Here is a 20,212-nt window from a genome sequence, read left to right as displayed (position 1 = left end):
CGGCTCAGTTCAAATATAATGAATTTCCTTGAGACAGATGTTGCTGTCCATGCATCAGCACAGCTTTAGAAAGCATCGCTCTTGCAAAATGCAACTCGCCCTTTTTTCACATGATATCTTGCGAACCATGGACGAAGGGTATCAGACAGATGCCATATTCCTTGACTTCCGGAAAGTGTTCGACTCAGTGCCCCACTGCAGACTCCTAACTAAGGTACAAGCATATGGGATTGGTTCCTAAATATGTGAGTGGCTCGAAGATTTCGTAAGTAATAGAACCCAGTACGTTGTCCTCTATGGTGAATTCATTGGAGGTGAGGGTATCATCTGGAGTGCCCCAGGGAAGTGTGGTAGGTTCGCTGTTTTCTATCTACATAAATGGTCTGAATATAAGAGGGGGAAACATTCCACGTGGGAAAAATATATCTAAAAACAAAGATGATGTAACTTACCAAACAAAAATGTTGGTATGTTGATAGAGGCGCGCGCGCGCACACACACACACACACACACACACACCCACACACACACACACACACACACACACACAATTCAAGCTTTCGCAACCAATGGTTGCTTCATCAGGAAAGAGGGAAGGAGAGGGAAGGACGAAAGGATGTGGGTTTTAAGGGAGAGGGTAAGGAGTCATTCCAATCCCGTGAGACTTATCTTAGGGGGAAAAAGGTTTCGTCTTTCCCTCTCCTTCCCTCTTTCCTGATGAAACAACCGTTGGTTGCGAAAGCTTGAATTTTATGTGTATGTGTGTGTGTGCCTCTATCAACATACCAACCCATTTGTTTGGTAAGTTACATCATCTTTGTTTTTAGATATACATAAATGATCTTTGGGATAGGGTGGATAGCAATCTGCGTCTGTTTGTTGATGATGCTGTGGCATATGGGAAGGCGTCGTCGTCGAGTGACTGTAGGAGGATACAAGATGACTGACAGGATTTGTGATTGGTGTAAAGAATGGCAGCCAACTCTAATAATACATAAATGTAAATTAATGCAGATGAATAGGAAAAAGAATCCTGCAATGTTTGAATACTCCATTAGTAGTGTAGCGCTTGACACAGTCACGTTGATTAAATATTTGGGCGCAACATTGCAAAGCGATATGAAATGGGACAAGCATGTAATGGCAGTTGTGGGGAAAGCGGATAGCCACCTTCGGTTCATTGGTACAATTTTGCGAAGATTTGGTTCATTTGTAAAGGAGACCGCTTAAACACTAATCAGGGTGTATACAGGGACAAGGAAAAAAAAATTCCCAGATTTCTCCCAGATACCCCATTTAACAAATATGCTTTTTACGGGCGCAAATACGCTTTTTCTGTGCTAAGGAACAGTAGGTTTTCCTTAGATATTACCTCGGAACTGTAAAACTTTTCAATCCTTTGAATGGTTAATGTTTTATACAATGCCATAGAACATCCCGGAGGAAGAAGAAAAGATGGGGCAGAGAAGTTTTGGAGAGACTTTAAGAAAAAGAGGAGCTTTGGAAAGACCTTGATTTGCAGCAACATATACGCTGCCCATTTTCGTATTACGAAAGTATAAATTCGAATGACCTGTAGGTTAAAACTGAAGAAACTGCAAAAAGGTGGGAATTTAAGGACATGGGATCTGGATAAACTGAAAGAACCAGAGGTTGTACAGAGTTTCAAGGAGAGCATAAGGAAACAATTGGCAGCAATGGGGGAAAGAAACACAGTTGAAGAAGAATGGGTAGCTCTGAGGGATGAAGTAGTGAAGGCAGCAGAGGATAAAGTAGGTAAAAAGACGAGGGCTGCTAGAAATCCTTGGGTAACAGAAGAAATATTGAATTTAATTGATGAAAGGAGAAAATATAAGAGACCTTTGGAGAGAAGAGAACCACGTGTATGAATATCAAGAGCTCAGATGGCAATCCAGTTCTAAGCAAAGAAGGGAAGGCAGAAAGGTGGAAGGAGTATATAGAAGGTTTATACAAGGGCGATGTACTTGAGGACAATATTATGGAAGAGGATGTAGATGAAGACGAAATGGGAGGTAAGATACTGCGTGAAGAGTTTGACACAGCACTGAAAGACCTGAGTCGAAACAAGGCCCCCGGAGTAGACAACATTCCATTAGAACTACCGACGGCCTTGGGAGAGCCAGTCATGACAAAACTCTACCAGCTGGTGAGCAAGATTTATGAGACAGGTGAAATACCATCAGACTTCAAGAAGAATATAATAATTCCAATCCCAAAGAAAGCAGCTGCTGACAGATGTGAAAATTACCTAACTATCAGTTTAATAAGTCACAGCTGCAAAATACTAACGCGAATTCTTTACAGACGAATGGAAAAACTGGTAGATGCGGACCTCGGGGAGGATCAGTTTGGATTCCGTCGAAATGTTGGAACACGTGAGGCAATACTGACCTTACGACTTATCTTAGAAGAAAGATTAAGGAAAGGCAAACCTACGTTTCTAGCATTTGTAGACTTAGAGAAAGCTTTTGACAATGTTGACTGGACTACTCTCTTTCAAATTCTGAAGGTGGCAGGGGTAAAATACAGGGAGCGAAAGGCTATTTACAATTTGTACAGAAACCAGATGGCAGTTATAAGAGTCGAGGGGCATGAAAGGGAAGCAGTGGTTGGGAAAGGAGTGAGACAGGGTTGTAGCCTCTCCCCGATGTTATTCAATCTGTATATTGAGCAAGCAGTAAAGGAAACAAAAGAAAAATTTGGAGTAGGTATTAAAATTCATGGACAAGAAATAAAAACTTTGAGGTTCGCCGATGACATTTTAATTCTGTCAGAGACGGCAAAGTACTTGGAAGAGCAGTTGAATGGAATGGACAGTGTCTTGAAAGGAGAATATAAGATGAACATCAACAAAAGCAAAACGAGGATAATGGAATGTGGTCGAATTAAGTCGGGTGATGCTGAGGGAATTAGATTAGGAAATGAGACACTTAAAGTAGTAAAGGAGTTTTGCTATTTGGGTAGTAAAATAGCTGATGATGGTCTAAGTAGAGAGGATATAAAGTGTAGACTGGCAATGGCAAGGAAAGCGTTTCTGAAGAAGAGAAATTTGTTAACATCGAGTATAGATTTAAGTGTCAGGAAGTCATTTCTGAAAGTATTTGCATGGAGTGTAGCCATGTATGGAAGTGAAACATGGACGATAAATAGTTTGGACAAGAAGAGAATAGAAGCTTTCGAAATGTGGTGCTACAGAAGAATGCTGAAGATTAGATGGGTAGATCACATAACTAATGAGGAGGTATTGAATAGGCTTGGGGAGAAGAGAAGTTTGTGGCACAACTTGACTGGAAGAAGGAATCGGTTGGTAGGACATGTTCTGAGGCATCAAGGGATCACAAATTTAGCATTGGAGGGCAGCGTGGAGGGTAAAAATCGTAGAGGGAGACCAAGAGATGAATACACTAAGCAGATTCAGAAGGATGTAGGTTGCAGTAGGTACTGGGAGATGAAGCAGATTGCACAGGACAGAGTAGCATGGAGAGCTGCATCAAACCAGTCTCAGGACTGAAGACAACAACAACAAATTCGAATTGCACCAAACACAGCACATTAGTTTCCAGAGGGTTGAAACCAATGTTACGATTTCCTTTTTTTTAAGCGAGTCATATCTCAAGCCACAAGATCTCGCCAGTCGATGACAGCAGATATTCAGAGCATAGGGCACGTGTTACAGTCAGCCAATAGCAAGATCACTGGTTACACAGTGCGAACACACAAGAGGAAAAAAAGTTTTACACTAATGTACACAGCACTGTATAGCTACAAGAAAAGCTAAGCTTACACACATAATATTGGTATCTAAGATTAAAAGCTACAACAGAAGCTAAACTTTCACATGTAATATTGATCTTTTTTGTGTCTGTTATACTTTAAGATACATCACACAAATGTGCCAGTGAATTTAAAATTATGACAAATGTCTCGGCTCAAAATTCTAGAGAGTGACTGGTCCTCAAACTGTTCAGTTTCGAACACACAGTGATTTAGAACTCCATCCCACTTTCTCACACGTAACATAAGTCATCTTGCATAAAAAGAAATTTACTTGAAAGTAACACTTTTCTAACCACAGTTCACAATAATATCCGGAGACTGTTAGAAATAGGTTCGATTTACCAGTTTCTAGAGAGCGCCAGAAAACAGGCATTATTGTGCATGTGCAACTGCAGTGGTGTAGGAAGCCCGCATGTTCATGTGTATAAAGCACTAAAAGAGCTTACATATCACCATAAAAGAAACAGGGCATCAGAGGGTACTCCTCCAAAGAGGACGGGAATTTCGTAAACCCTACTAAAATGCATAATTCGGCTTGAAGCACGAATTGGCTTTTTCCAGATTCACAATGAAGTAGGTCCCATCTGATATTAAGCTTTTCAGTGTGGTTTCTGGGATGTAAATTTTCTTGGAGTACCAGCACTCCACAGTCTCATTTTTTGTTCTTTATTATGGCATAATGCCATACATGGCAGAAGATGATAAAATGCACTTGAAATTGCACTTTAGATTCGGTGATCAGTTGTAACTAGCCAATACTATAGAATGAAACACTTCGTTTCAAATAAAATGATTGCCTCAGAGGAAAGATTAATAAAGCCAAATTTCTTCAGCAAACTTGCAAAAATAACTTCATCGTTTTGCAACTAACTTCCTACTAACTTGTAAATAAAATAAAATCAGAAAACTGAAATTAATAATATATTTTTGCCCTCCGTAATTATGTGAATGTGTTTTAATTCACTTGATAGCTCCCAGCCAAAGAAATCCGTTTTGTTTTCATTTGACGTGGGAGCTGTACACGAAGAGAAGCAGCGAAATCACTTAACGTAAACAAGGGTCATGTGGAGACTAAACCCCTCCCCACTACAACTCTGACAACTCTGTGCAAGCACGAATCTGGCAGGTAGGGCGCGCGAGAAAAATTTTCTGGTTTACATCTGACTGCTTGCTGCTACTACTGATACATCTAACAGCCAAACTTCAACTAGCAGGAAGCGGGAGAAGGTACTGCTTATACGCAAGTCGAGTCGAATGCGCATGCACAACATACCGCTGGCAACTGGTAAAACGAACCTAATGTGAACAGTTGTGACGTCATGTTCATGTTCATAGCAAGCAGTTTATTGTTATGAAGAATTACAGTCTGTGCCCTATGGCCTTTGACATATTTTTGCTATTTGCAGACTCTTGTGCGTGCACGTTGTTTTGTTGTTGTAAATTGCACTTTTCCTTTGCCACTAAAGTTTTATTTTTTTCCCTCGTTTATATTTTATTGCTGCAGTATCATTCTCCAGTAGCACGATACACTAACATTCCTTGCTAGAGAATCAATTCTGCAGTCAAAATGACGAAAATTTAACTGAAAGCTAAAACAATGAAAAATTTCCGGGTTTTCCTAGTTTTCTTCCAGATGAAAAAATTCCTGGGTTTTTTCCCAGATTTCCCAGTTGTCCCAGGTCATATACACCCTGTTAATATGACCTATTCTTGAGTACTGCTCGAGCGTTTGGGATCCCTATCAGGTCAGACTGAGGTAGGACATAGAAGCAATTCAGAGGCGGGCTGCTAGATTTGTTACTGGTAGGTTTGATCATCATGCGAGTGTTACGGAAATGCTTCAGGAACTCGGGTGGGAGTCTCTATAGGAAAGGAGGCATTCTTTTCAAGAATCACTACTGAGGAAATTTAGAGAACCAGCATTTGAGGCTGACTACAGTACAATTTTACAGCCACCAACTTACATTTCGTGGAAAGACAACAAAGATAAGAGAGATTAGGGCCCATACAGAGGCATATAGGCAGTCATTTTTCTCTCGTTCTGTTTGGGAGTGGAACAAGTAGAGAAGATGATAGTTGTGGTACGAGGAACCCTCCGCCATGCACCATACGGTGGATTGCGGAGTATGTACGTAGATGTAGATGACGTGAACTTATAGTGACAGGTGGCAAGTAATTTCAGTTGCCACTTTTCCGTGCCTGCCTTCTTATGCTCTGACAGAAGCATGGGTTGAATAATCCAGAACTGTGTGTGGCTTGTTAAAACAATCTCCCTTCTGTTTTTGATGACTGACCATCAATTTATTGAGAAAAAAAACAATTGTTGGATGAATTTTTCTTCAACTAGTGTACAGCTTGTGGCTCTACACCTATGTAAATATTATAAAAAGGCTAGATTGCTACTCGCCATATAGCTGAGATGTTGAGTCACAGACAGGTACCCTCCTGTGCGCACACACACACACACACACACACACACACACACACACACACACACACACACACACACACACAGCGTGGGCGTTAGTGCAATCACTGTCTAGCTGCCGAGTCCAGACTAAGCAACTGCACACAATGGGAGAAGCAGTCTGACCAACTGAGATAAGGAGGAGGCTGGGGGCAGGGACAGGGAGGAATAATAGGGTATTGATGGGGGAAAATGTAGTGCTGCTCTCGTGGGGCATACGAGGACGAGGTGGGGACAGTTTAGGGCAGCTAGGTGCATTCTGGAAGTTGGACGGAGGGCTAGGGGGTGGGGGCAGGCAGGGAAGGTGGCTGGGGGTGGAAAAGGAAAGAAGTAAAACGACTGTGGGGAACAGAAGGCTGTGTTCTGCTGGGGACGGAACCGGAAAGGGGAACTGCCGGGAAAGGGTGGTAACTAACAAAGGTTGAGACCGGGAGGCTCATAGGAACGTACAATGTATTTCAAGGAGAGTTCCCACCTGCACAAGTAAGAAAAACTGGTATTGGTATGAAGGACCCAGACAGTGCAGGCTGTGAAGCAGTCACTGAAGTGAGGCATTTGGCAGCACTCAGCAACTGGGGTCGTCGTCATCATCTTCAGTCCTGCGACTGGTTTGATGCAGCTCTCCATGCTATTCTATCCTGTGCAAGTTGCTTCATTTCCCAGTACTTACTGCAACCTACATCCTTCTGTATCTGTTTCATGTATTCATCTCTTGGTCTCCCTCTACGATTTTTACCCTCCACGCTGCCCTCCAATGCTAAATTTGTGATCCCTTGATGCCTCAGAACATGTCCTACCAACCGATTCCTTCTTCCAGTCAAGTTGTGCCACAAACTTCTCTTCTCCCCAATCCTATTCAATACCTCCTCATTAGTTACGTGATCTACCCATCTAATCTTCAGCATTCTTCTGTAGCACCACATTTCGAAAGCTTCTATTCTCTTCTTGTCCAAACTACTTATCGTCCATGTTTCACTTCCATACATGGCTACACTCCAAACAAATACTTTCATAAACGACTTCCTGATACATAAATCTATATTCGATGTTAACAAATTTCTCTTCTTGAGAAACGCTTTCCTTGCCATTGCCAGTCTACATTTTATATCCTCTCTCCTTCGACCATCACCAGTTATTTTGCTCCCCAAATAGCAAAACTCCTTTACTACTTTAAGTGTCTCATTTCCTAATCTAATTCCCTCAGCATCACCCGCCTTAATTCAACTACATTACATTATCCTCGTTTTGCTTTTGTTGATGTTCATCTTATATCCTCCCTTCAGGACACTGTCCATTTTGTTCAACTGCTCTTCCAAGTCCTTTGCTGTCTCTGACAGAATTACAGTGTCATCGGCAAACATCAAAGTTTTTATTTCTTCCCCATGGATTTTAATACCTATTCCGAATTTTTCTGTTGTTTCCTTTACTGCTTGCTCAATATACAGACTGAATAACATCGGGGAGTGGCTACAACCCTGTCTTACTCCCTTCCCAACAACTGCTTCCCTTTCATGTCCTTGTGGGTAGTTCAGTTATTTGACCACAGTTTGGCGTCAGTGGCCATTCGTGTGAACAGAGGACTTATTGATTCTCTCGCCCACATTGACTGCAGCACAGTTGTTGCAGTTTATTGTGTAGTTCACATGACTACTTTTGCAGGTGACCCTGCCCTTGATGCTTGTGACTGCATCCAGGTCTATTACAGACACATGAGCCACGAGGCTAGGTGTTTGGAGTAGGGGCTGTGTTGGGGGTGGACAGGGATATTGTGTAGGTTTGGGGTGAGGGGTGAGACACACTGAGTAGGACAATCCTCACTTCAGGGCATGACAAGAGGTAGTCGAAACCCTGGCGAGAATATTAGTCAGTTGCTCCAGTCCCGGGCGATACTGAGTCACGAGGGGAATCCACCTCTGTGACTGGCTGGGAGGACAGAGGTGGGGAGATCCGTTTCTGTACTAGGGTGGGAGGTTAATTTCAGTCCGTGAAGGCCTCAGTATATCCAGAAAGGGACTACTCGTCACTACAAATGCAACGGCCATTGGTGGCTAGGTTGTAAGGAAGATTTTTCTCGCTACAGAACGGGTGTCAGCTGTCGACACGGAGGCAGTGCCAGTACGGACAGGTCTGATGCAGCCATTTTTTAGGCTGATAACTTCGACGTAGTAGCCTCGTCGAGCTGGAGAGAACTAGCTGAAGCGAATGAGGGAGAAGGTATTGAGGTTCTGGAGGAATGTGCATCGGATTTTCTCACCCTCGTTCCACTTCTAAACATAAATAGTAACTAAGCACTGGTAATGAGATTAAATTTTTGCGAGATTTATGTTTCTCTACTCTTGTACTTTACTACAATCACAGTCGAATATAATGCCAGATTATCGTGCATTGTACAACAAAAAAGTGAACCACTCATGAGACCTCTACAAAGTGTGTAAATGATTAGAACTTAATTGTCTAATGTAGGTAGGATGGCCAACAGAGTGCATTAGTGTTGTTACCGGACCTGATAGGTTACTAGAAGAGGCACAAACAGAACCACACGTCGAGTGACCACCGTAAAGGAAACACTGATGTCACTAGCGTGAGACATATCAGCACCGACATACTGAAAGGGGCTTCAGCACGTGTCTCCGCTCGGCCAGCTGGTCGAACCGTGTAATATCCAGATTAGTCTGGCATTCTGATGTAACAGTAGCCTGACTGACTACATGGATCTTGATAGCAGGAATATGAGAGATCAAGGTTCCAGTTGACCACTTCTGACCACCAGAAGAGTACTCCTTTATTGTGAACTGAGCACATAATAACCCCTTCACACTTATCTGCTATCCGAGAGCACGGAATGGGCTCCCTGCAACATTCTGTGTTATCCCATACAATTCTTCGGGTATTAGCATCCGGACCGCAGAATTACAGTCTCGTGTGTAGGTTGTCATTAATACCGGAACAGAAAAATGCTACATTTGGAGCCATGGCGTGACCGAAGAATAGATTCTCAACGAATGAAGTCTGCTCTGTTATCGGCAATGAATCTGTTCTCCATTACACCAATGTGTAGCAACCTGGGGAGAGGTCCTGTTCTTTCCACGTTACTCTTGGTGCCACAGTGTAGGGACCCATTTGGTGTGACTTCAGGTAACAGCTGATAGGACTGAGGGAACTGACTCCCCAACAGTACTTAACAGACACCCTATCTCCTCACACTTTACCTCTCGTGCAACAATATCACGGAGCTTTTTCTGAACAGGACAGTGCTCATCTATTTGTGGCAAGTGTTTGTAGGAACTGTCTGAGGAATGTAGAAGTACCCTAATATCCAGAAGACTCCCCAGATCTGTCTCCAACAGAACACGTCTTGGACAAGCTCAGACAACTATCCCAGTGGCAGTGTTTGGGGTATTTAGGACCAGTTATAACAGCTGTGGGACCAGCTCACCTCAACAGAGGTTACAATGGCTGTACGAAACCCTTCCGAATATGAACAGTGCGTACCTCCAGGGCAGAAGGGGTGTACATCATGCTGGTAAGTAGGTTCACACTGAAGCAAATTATAAATTTAACTTATTATAATCACTGAAGTAATACCACATACCTAGGGATATGAAAAAATTGTTTTATTTTATAGCTATATATGTAATTTTTGGAAATTTCGCAGCTTTCCTGTCCTTTCTGCCAACTTAACTGTTTTCTGGCAATTTTTATTTTGGCAGAGTCAATTTTTGTGTATTTTGGAAATTTTACCATTTAATATAATTTTGGGAAATGACTTGTCAGTTTCAGATTATACACAAACCTCGGCCTCGAGGCAATACAAAGTGAAAATGCAATTTTAACACTCAATAATAATCAGTTCCAATTACTGGTGTACTGCCCTCATATTTACAGCATTTTTGATAAGGGAAATTGATAAATGTAATGGTATTTCTGAAAGTCACCAATTTCACGATATTTCACAAATATTGTCAATTGTTTGTTTTTCTTCACAAACTGCCAATTTCACTTTACCATTTTTGTGATATTTTCCCGGCCCTACACATACCTTCTCCACCCATTAAATTTCATTTTGTTTCTCCCTCCCCTTCTTGGTGTTTCACTTCTTTGGCAGGCAGTGTGTATGTTTGTAAACAGACTGCTCTGCAACACTTAAGGACGAAACAGATACAGTAATTTAACATATTCGCTACAGGATGGGTGCGAATGAAAGTGTGGGAGCATGTTGCCAGAGGTCTCCCAGTAATTCACAGAAGGCTGGCAGTTGCACTGCACGAGGTCAGCATAACTATAGTGCCAAATGGAGTCGGCCTCCCACAACACGACGCGCCTATCGGAATAGCAAAAGATAGTACGTCAATCGCCAAGCAGTTACAGTAGAACCCCTCTAATCCGTCACCTTCAGGACCGGGACCACAGTCGGAACGAAAGAAACGTCGGATTATCCGAAAAATCTAATATTTATTGCAAAAAAAATAAAAAGACATTTAAGACAAAAGATTCAGCTATTTAAGACCTAAAAGACGTCTACTGTAATATAAAAAGATTTTTTACACAGTGTTAAACAATATATTAACTAATAAACGTCTACACACACTATAATATGTATTGTTTTTAAAAGGAAAAACAACAAACAAGTTTCAGTACTGTTCTGTGCTGTACTTAATAACGTATAAATTAGTTATACTGTAAAATAAAAAAATTTATAGCACTTGTTTTTACAGTAAAAACAAAAAGAAATTACTTGGAAAAAAGTTGTACATTTTTGTTTAGCAGATGTTATTCTACATTTAGCTGCAGTGTCCCTTTTTTTCCACACAACATCCATTGGAGCTGAAGTTGGATTCTGCTCGATTTATTGAAGGGCGATGTAAAAAGCATTTTTTGCATCATTGTGTGAAATCCGTGTGAATCTACAGTGATAAGTACTGTAGGGAACACAGAATAAAGCAAACGACGTTTTCTAATCTCAAGAAAGGATAAAACTGCACAATAACTTACAGTATAACAATATAGACAGCGATACTCACCGCAACAACGGCCCGACAGCCATCCAGTCAGTGACAAGTCGGCACAGGGCTCGCGAGCCTGAGCATGGTCGGACTAACCAGAGTAACGGACTATTCAAGGTCAGATTAGAGGGGTTCTACTGTACGATGAACTGAGGTGGAGTTCTTCATTAGGTGGCCCGGAAGCAAAATTTGGATGACTTCACACGGGAAACTGGAAGAAGAATGAAGACTGACAAGTGTAGCCCACGAGTTTGGTATTGCTCACAGCACTGTTTCACACAGGTAGGAAGCATTCTGAACCACAGGCACTGCTCTGCAAAGAAGTGATGTTTGACAACGGTCAACTGCTTTAGCAGAGGACCACTATACTCTGCAATTGGCAGGAAGAAACCTATGTCAAACAGTGGGTGCAATTGCAACCACATTTAACACGCTGCAAGGTGTGCAATCTCTCACTCGACAGCGGCACGGCGACTGCACAGACGTGTGTGCCTGACAACTAATACATCCTGTTCCACCGACACCCGCAGATTGGCGGCACTGTGTGTTGCTGCCGAGAGCACCGCGACTGAACCGACAAGGAATATGGTCGCGTGCTCTTTTCGGGTGAGAGCAGGTTCGGTCTGAGAAGTGATTCTGGACACACAAATACGGACAGAGGTGGTAACATGTAATGCTCCAAGTACAATTGTACAAAATGATCGCGTTGGTGGTCCAGGTGTTAAGGTGTAGGTAGGTATAATGTAGCAAGGTGTACTGAGCTTCAAATCTTTGAACACAATACACTCACCAGTCAGTGTTATTGCGACACTGTACTTCCCTATGTGCATCTTTCCAGGAGGGCATTTCACCCCGATTTCATCCTTATGGATGACAATGTGTCATCACTTCGAACTGCACAGGTAGAGGACCTCTGGGAACGAGAGAATATTCAGCGAACGGACCCAACTGCCTATTCCCCGACTTAAATCTCGTCAAGCCCGTGTGACATGCATTGGGGAGAGAGACTGCAGCACTCCATATGCACCAATGAGCATTCAACATTTGTCAACCGCACTCGTTGAGAATAATGCCCTACCACGAGAACTCGTTACCAACCTTGTGGCCAGAGTGGGAGCAAGTTTCAGAGCATGCATTGTCGTCTATGGTGATCTCACACCCTATTAAGAAGCATGTTCCACCTTCTGCAGTGCCCAGGGGATCATCATAAATCAGTGACTTCAGTGTAATTACTTTCCTTGAATGGTGTCATTTCTGTTCGTCTTCCTGCATATTTCTTTTGGCTATCTTCTGAACTGTACTGTACTGTACTGTATCAGATCATTCTGTGTATGAAGCAAGTCTCACCAAGCAATGGTACTTGGCAGTGACATATCCTGTGAAAGTTACTCTTGTCTAAGTTTTGCACACCAATGTGTACACAGCAACAAAAGTTTTGCATCACCCAGGTCCCCAGAACTCTGGAAGGTAGACTTGATTGTGGATATTGTATCACAGACACAGTCCCTTAGACTGTTCAGAGAAGTCACTAAACCTGCCCTAAGATGTAAACAACCATGCATGAGCAGCACCAATTAGACTGAGGGGGTCCAACAGCTGATCAGTTCCAGTCATTTCACTGGCAAGGAGGTATGCAGCTCATTGTCTGTAGTTCAACCACACCTAGGCAGTCAATACTGCGGTTTGATCGCATCCGCGTTGTTACTTTGTGCCAGAAGGGCTCTCAACACAGGAAGTGTCCAGGCATCTCTGAGTGAACTAAAGTGATGTTCAAACATGGAGCAGATACAGAAAGACAGGAATTGTTGATGACATGCCTCACTCAAGGCTGCCCGAGGGCTACTACTGCAGTGGATGACCACTACCTATGGATTGTGGCTCTGAGGAAGCAGAACAGCAACACCACTGTGTTGAATAATGCTTTTCGTGCAGCCACAGGATGTCATGTTATGACAAACTGTGCGCAATAGGCTGCACAATGCGCACCTTCACTCCCGATATCCGTGGCGAGGTCCACCTTTGCAACGACAAAACCGTGCAGTGCGGTACAGATGGGCCGCAACAATGTGCCGAATGGACCACTCAGGATCGGCATCACATTCTCTTCACCGATGAGTGTTGCATATGCCTTCAACCATACAATCGTCGCAGATTTGTTTGGAGGCAACCTGGTCAGGCTGAGTGCCTTAGACACATTGTCAACGGAGAGCACCAAGGTGGAGGTTCCCTGATGTTTTAGGGTGGCATTATGTAGGGCCGACATCCTCTGCTGGTCGTCACTGAAGGCGCCGTAACAGCTGTACGATACACAAATGCCGTCCTCCGACCAATAGTGCAACGCTACCGGCAGCGTATTGGTGAGATATTCGTCTTCATGGATGACAATTCGCACCCCCATCGTGTGCATCTTGTGAATGACTTCCTTCAGGATAACAACATGGCTTGACTACAGCGGCCAGCATGTCCACCAGATATGAATCCTATCAACCATGCCTGGGATAGATTGAAAAGGGCTGTTTATGGACGACGTGACCCACCAACCACCACCCTACGGTATCTACGCTGAATCACTGTTGAGGAGTGGGAAAACCTGGACCAACAGTTCTTTGATGAACTTGTTGACAGTACGCCACGACGATAGAGGCAAGCATCAATGCAAGAGGACGTACTACTGGGTATTAGAGGTACCAGTGTGTACAGCAATCTGTACCACTACTTCTGTGTGGCAGTACGACATGCAATGTGTGGTTTTCATGAGCAATAAAAAAGGTGGAAATGATGTTTATGTTAATCTCTATTCGAATTTTCTGTGCAGGTTCTGGAATTCTCAGAACCTAGGTGACGCAAAACTTTTTTGTTGTGCGTATTTTCAAGCAATGAAAAGCAGATATTTTTATGTCTAACACTGCCAGTACGACACCCGTGCACTTCATATTGTAACCAAAATTCCTATAAGAGCTTTGTGACAAATATCCATTACAAATTTTGCTTTCGCCATTAATGAACACACTTACCATCAGTGGCAGCTCTGGAAAACTGCAATCTAGTCCTGACTTACTAAGTCTCAGTTTTTTGCAGTTCCCCCTTACACACCTCAATGCTGCTCCATTGCATCTAACAGCCATATGACAGGACAATCACTGCTTGTGCTCAATGTGTTTTGAGCTAACTCAATCCCATAACAAATTTCACTGCCTTCTTTCTCTAACAACTTTTCATGTAACAATCTCTGAACTTTACAACACTCCAATTATTAGAACAGTTGCAAAAATAAAATGAAATAGGGAAATTATTGTATAAATATACTGATGAGACGTTTTTGTTTAAAGCAGCTACCACCTATAATTAACAGAATATACCATAATAAATAGTTAAAAATACGTATTACAATAAATTCTTAGAATCTGTCAGTGATTAGTCACAAATGCTTATTTCAGTCTGTCACGCAGCCGCAATTTACTGAACACAAAAACATACACCTGTCATTAATATACAGCAAAAATATTGTCTATCAGAACAGATTTGCCCTATTACACAGTTATAAGGGAACCAGCAACAAGAAAATCATTTGTAAAATGTTGTCTACAAAATATTTCAAGCATTTACCATTTCATATTTAACAGGAACGAGGTATTCATCCTTCTCTTGTTCGATTTTCACTGGTCTGAAGACATCAGCTTCCAGAAGTGTAGTACACTGAAACGAGCCAAGTATAAGCATGTAAGCAGAGGATAAGAATAAGACTGCGTAATTAATTTGTTAATAATAAAATCTGAGATGCTTGGCTTACATTACTTTTAAGTAACTGTGAAGGCAATTTCTCAAAACTGTGCCTGCAAGAAAATTTTAGCAATGTCTACATGTAGGTGTGAAGTGTATGTTTTTCAGTTTAAATGCATATTTAAGTTATATGGATTGCAGCAGGTTTCATTACACCATTGAAAGGCAATAAGAAGTCACTTCACTTTTTTTTGACAAAACAAAACAAGTTTGGTGGTTTTCCAACACGGACATACTGTTGTCCACCTGAAAAACACATTCTTTTAATGTCATACCACAGCATCAGAATGTTTTCCCTTCTGCTGTAATGACTGTCATACTGTGTGCTAATCTAACTGAGAATTAAAGGCTATTAAAGCTGAATGGAAATTAAGTAAAAATCAGTTAATTAATGACATGAATACCAACTTGACCTTTTCTTTCTGGTTTAGTATTCCTGCCTCTACCATCATTGATATTATTTCCTTTTTTTTTCTCAAACGTTATGTCTGGTTAAAAATGGAAAGTGACGCGGACCTTGATCAAGCGTGACTTCCTTTTAACAGTACGGTATATGTTACATTGCATTTAGGAACTATCGGGTAATTAAACATGTATCAATAATTACAAATTTCTGTAGTTATATATATATGTTTGGATGTAGGTGTGTGTGTGTGTGTGTGTGTGTGTGTGTATATATATATATATATATATTATGTAGCTGTATTGCATTGATGTATTGGTGGATACTGTGTGGTATGACTCCTGTAGTTGATAGTATAATTGGTATAATGTCAACTATCCTGACGCCACATGTCTGACTTCCTCACCCAGTTGGATGTATTTTTCAATTTTTTTTCCTGTTTTCTTTTGTATAGTAGTTGTATTGGGTATGGATATTGAGATTAGTTGTGTTAATTTCTTCTTTTTATTGGTGAGTATGATGTCAGGTTTGTTACGTGGTGCTGGTTTATCTGTTATAATGGTTCTGTTCCAGTATAATTTGTATTCATCATTCTCCAGTACATTTTGTGGTGCATACTTTTATGTGGGAAGTGTTGTTTTATAAGTTTATGTTTTAAGGCAAGCTGTTGATGTATTATTTTTGCTACATTGTCATGTCTTCTGGGGTATTCTGTATTTGCTAGTATTGTACATCCACTTGTGATGTGATCTACTGTTTCTATTTGTTGTTTGCAAAGCCTGCATTTATCTGTTGTGGTATTGGGATCTTTAATAATATGGTTGCTGTAATATCTGGTGTTTATTGTTTGATCCTGTATTACAATAATGAAACCTTCCGTCTCACTGTATATATTGCCGTTTCTTAGCCATGTGCTGCATGCGTTTTGATCGATGTGTGGCTGTGTGAGATGATATGGGTGCTTGCCATATAGTGTTTTCTTTTTCCAATTTACCTTCTTTGTATCTGTTGATATGTGATCTACAGGGTTGTAGAAGTGGTTATGAAATTGCAGTGGTGTAGCCGATGTATTTATATGAGTGATTGCTTTGTGTATTTTGCTAGTTTCTGCTCGTTCTAGAAAGACTTTCCTTAAATGGTCTACCTGTCCATAATTTAGGTTTTTTTATGTCGATAAATCCCCTTCCTCCTTCCTTTCTACTTAATGTGAATCTTTCTGTTGCTGAATGCATGATGTATTCTATATTTGTGGCATTGTGATTGTGTAAGTGTTGAGTGGTTCTAGGTCTGTGTTACTCCATTTCACTACTCCAAAGGAGTAGGTCAATATTGGTATAGCATAAGTATTTATAGCTTTTGTCTTGTTTCTTGCTGTCAATTCTGTTTTCAGTATTTGTTATTCTTTGTCTATATTTTTCTTTTAGTTCTTCTTTAATATTTGTATTATCTATTCCTATTTTTTGTCTGTATCCTAGATATTTATAGACATCTGTTTTTCCATCGCTTCTATGGAGTCACTGTGGTTATCCAATATGTAATCTTGTTTAGTGTATTTTCCCTTGACTATGCTATTTTTCTTACATTTGTCTGTTCCAAAAGCCATATTTATATCATTGCTGAATACTTATGTTATCTTTAGTAATTGATTGAATTGTTGATTTGTTGCTGCCAGTAGCTTTAGATCCATGTATACCAAATTTGTGATTTTGTGTCAGTATGTTCCAGTAATATTGTATCCATAATTTGTATTATTTAGCGTGTTGGATAGTGGGTTCAGGGCAAGGCAGAACCAGAAAGGACTTAATGAATCTCTTTGGTATATTCCATGCTTAATCTGCATTGGCTGTGATGTAACATTATTTGAATGTGTTTATATATTAAGTGTGGTTTTCCAATTTCTCATTACTATGTTTAGGAACTATCAATTTAGGATCTACTTTGTATATTTCCAATATTTGTAATAACCATGAGTGGGGTACACTATTAAAAGCTTTTCAGTAATCAATGTATGCGTAGTGTAGCGACCTTTGTTTAGTTTTAGCTTGATATGTCACCTCTGCATCTATTATCAGTTGCTCTTTACATCCTCGTGCTCCTTTGCAACAGCCTTTTCGTTCTTCATTTATAATTTCGTTCTGTGTTATATGTGTCAATTTCTGTGTAATGACTGAAGTTAATATTTTGTATATTGTTGGTAGGCATGTTACGTGGTGGTATTTAGCTAGGTTTGCTGTGTCTGCTTGATCTTAAGGTGAAAGGATGTGGGTTTTAAGGGAGAGGGTAAGAAGCCATTCCAATCCTGGGAGCGGAAAGACTTACCTTAGGGGGGAAAAAGGATAGGTATACGGACGGGTGCACACACGCACACATCCATCCATCCATCCATCCATCCATATACAGACACAAGCAGACACATTTAAAAGCAAAGAGTTTGGTCAGAGAGAGGGGGGGGGGGGGGCACGCAAATATATCCTATCCTTTTTTCCCCCTAAGGTAAGTCTTTCGTTTTCCGCTCCCAGGATTGGAATGGCTCCTTACCCTCTCCCTTAAAACCCACATCCTTTCATCTTTCCTTCTCCTTCCCTCTTTCCTGACAAAGCAACCGCCGGTGTCGAAAGCTCGTAATTTTGTGTGTGTGTTTGTGTGTTATTTTATTGTGCCTGTCTACTGGCACTTTCCCACTTGGTAAGTCTTGAAACTGTTTTTAATATATTTTTCCCATGTGGAAATTTCTATTTTGTTAAATAATTTAGTTAGATGTGAATGTGTTGAGGTGAACTACTTTAGCCAGCAATTTGCTATTTTACCTTTTCCAGGGGCTTTCAAATTGCGAGTAGAATTAATTGCTTTGGTGACTTCATGTTGCAAAATTATCACTTTAGGCATTTGTGGTATCATCTTGTATATGTGTTTCTGCTTCTATCCACCGTGCATGCATGTTATGTTGTACTGGGTTTGACCATATGTTGTACTGGGTTTGACCATATGTTGCTCCAGAAGTGTTCCATGTCTTATGTTTGGTGGATTGTGTATTTTAATGTGTGTGTTATCTGTTGTCCGGTAAAATTTCTTTTGGTTTGTGTTGAATATTTGGTTTTGTTTCCTTCTGTTTTCACTTTTTCTGTATCTTCGAATTCGTTTGGCCAATGCTTGTAATTTCTGCTTCTTCTCATCTAATTGCTCTATCGCTTCTTGTGAGATTTTACCTAACCTTTTTCGTTTTTGGCTGATATTTCTTTTCTTATAAATTGTGTTAGCTGTCCAATGTCTTCTCAGTTTTTCTATTCTGATCTGTAGCATGTGTTGCCATGCTGGTTTTGTGGGTTTCTTCTGTGTGTTGGTTGGTTCTGATCTCTGCCTAGTGTGTATATTTAGTGTAGTGAGTGCTCCTATATAAACCAGTAGTTTTAACTCTTCCATAGTTGTGTTTTCATTTATTTTGTTGTGTATGAATGTGTTGATAGTTTTTATTGTTGTTTCTACTTGTGGGTTATTTGGCAGTCTATGCAAGAGTGGTCTAATGTCTGTATTTGTGTCTTTGTATTCTATATATGTCAGCTGAAATTTTTCTTCTATATCTAACGTGTGTCACTTCGTGTTCTATTTGTACTTGTTCTGGTGGCAGTCTTAAGATTTCGTTTTCCTCTGTTTAGTTGATGCGTGTTATTCTTTGTTTGTTTGCTCTGGGATGTGTGAGTCCATTACTTTATTTTCTTCTTCTTCTGACTGCACATTTTGTTCCAGTATTTGTTGTACTACTTGTTTGATGTTTTCTAATTCCGACTAGGGTATCCTGTTATTTTTTATTATTACACAGATCTGATCAGCTAGTTGTCGTTCTGTTAAAAATTTTAATTCTGGGTATCTAGTAATAAATGTTGTGTATACGTGTGATCTGTATCCAGTTGTGCTGGTTCCTAGGTTTGTTGCTTGGTAATAACAGAACATGAGGTGTCGATTAACTTCATCTGACCATCTCATCCTCAGTCTGTTTTCCTTCTAGGGTGGTTGCAGGAAGCATATCCTGCAAAACACCTATTTGGATTTAAATCATTTTCCAGTTGGTTAGCAGTGTCGTTACCATTGTGGGCGGGCATAGGGTTCAAGCGCCGTCCCCGACCATGACGGCACTTGTCTGAGGCTTCTTTGGTTTTGTCCTCAACCAACTAATCTGTTGGGAAGTTAATGATTTCACCTCTGTGTTTCATTGTACTGAAAGATTGAATGTGTATTCCTCCCCTGGTTGCAGGTTTTCCATTACATACCATGCTTGGTGTTTGTTCTCCGTTTTCTTCAGTATAAATGTCTAACATGGGTAATTCTTCAGGGATCTGGAAAAAGAAGACATTATGAATAACACCAGCATATGAACTGTGAAGCAACTGTGCACTAACTGGAGGTACATAAATCTCTGTTACTTGTAGTAAGTGAGTAATCATTAATATGCCAACTGTAGAACTCTTAAATTTAAAATCAAGCATACTTGTCTCGATATAAGAATGAACACTGTGTATTTTGCAGAGATATTAAACAATGGAAATTCCAGGTTGTAATAACACCAGGAAATAACTAGGTTGTTACCTATCTTTAAAGTAAGCAGCCATCTCTTTTCTTAATAATGCAAAAATATTAGCCTTTTGTAATTGTTTGCATAAGCAAGTAAATGAGACATTGGTAAAATTTATACTTCAAATGCACTTATACTAACTAGGGTATATTCCATGCTGTAACAGTGGCAGCTCTTAGCAATATAATACCAAT

The 20,212-nt window shown here is 40.7% G+C and overlaps 1 protein-coding gene across 30 annotated transcripts in view; it reads right to left on the bottom strand.

Annotated features, from left to right (window-relative positions):
- LOC126295288 (uncharacterized) overlaps positions 1-20,212 on the bottom strand; it is a 562,445-nt gene that overhangs the window by 109,829 nt on the left and 432,404 nt on the right. For 11 of the 30 annotated variants that reach the window (XR_007552438.1, XR_007552439.1, XR_007552445.1 and 8 more), the window contains 2 exons: positions 19,717-19,782; positions 14,875-14,964 (listed from right to left, as the gene is read on the bottom strand). The exons of 18 other annotated variants lie outside the window; for them this stretch is intronic. Coding sequence is in view for 9 of the 12 variants with exons in the window: in XM_049987719.1 (XP_049843676.1) it covers positions 14,875-14,964; positions 19,717-19,782 (156 nt within the window). In the remaining 3 variants the exon portion in view is untranslated. Of the gene's footprint in view, positions 1-14,829; positions 14,965-19,716; positions 19,783-20,212 lie in introns of those variants that run through there. One more of the 30 variants, XM_049987723.1, reaches the window with a different exon arrangement.

This window comes from Schistocerca gregaria, chromosome 11 (genome assembly GCF_023897955.1).
Source record: "Schistocerca gregaria isolate iqSchGreg1 chromosome 11, iqSchGreg1.2, whole genome shotgun sequence".
NCBI lineage: Eukaryota > Metazoa > Arthropoda > Insecta > Orthoptera > Acrididae > Schistocerca > Schistocerca gregaria.
Note: the sequence above shows the minus strand (reverse complement) of the source record. Positions and strands in the feature narration are given on the sequence as shown.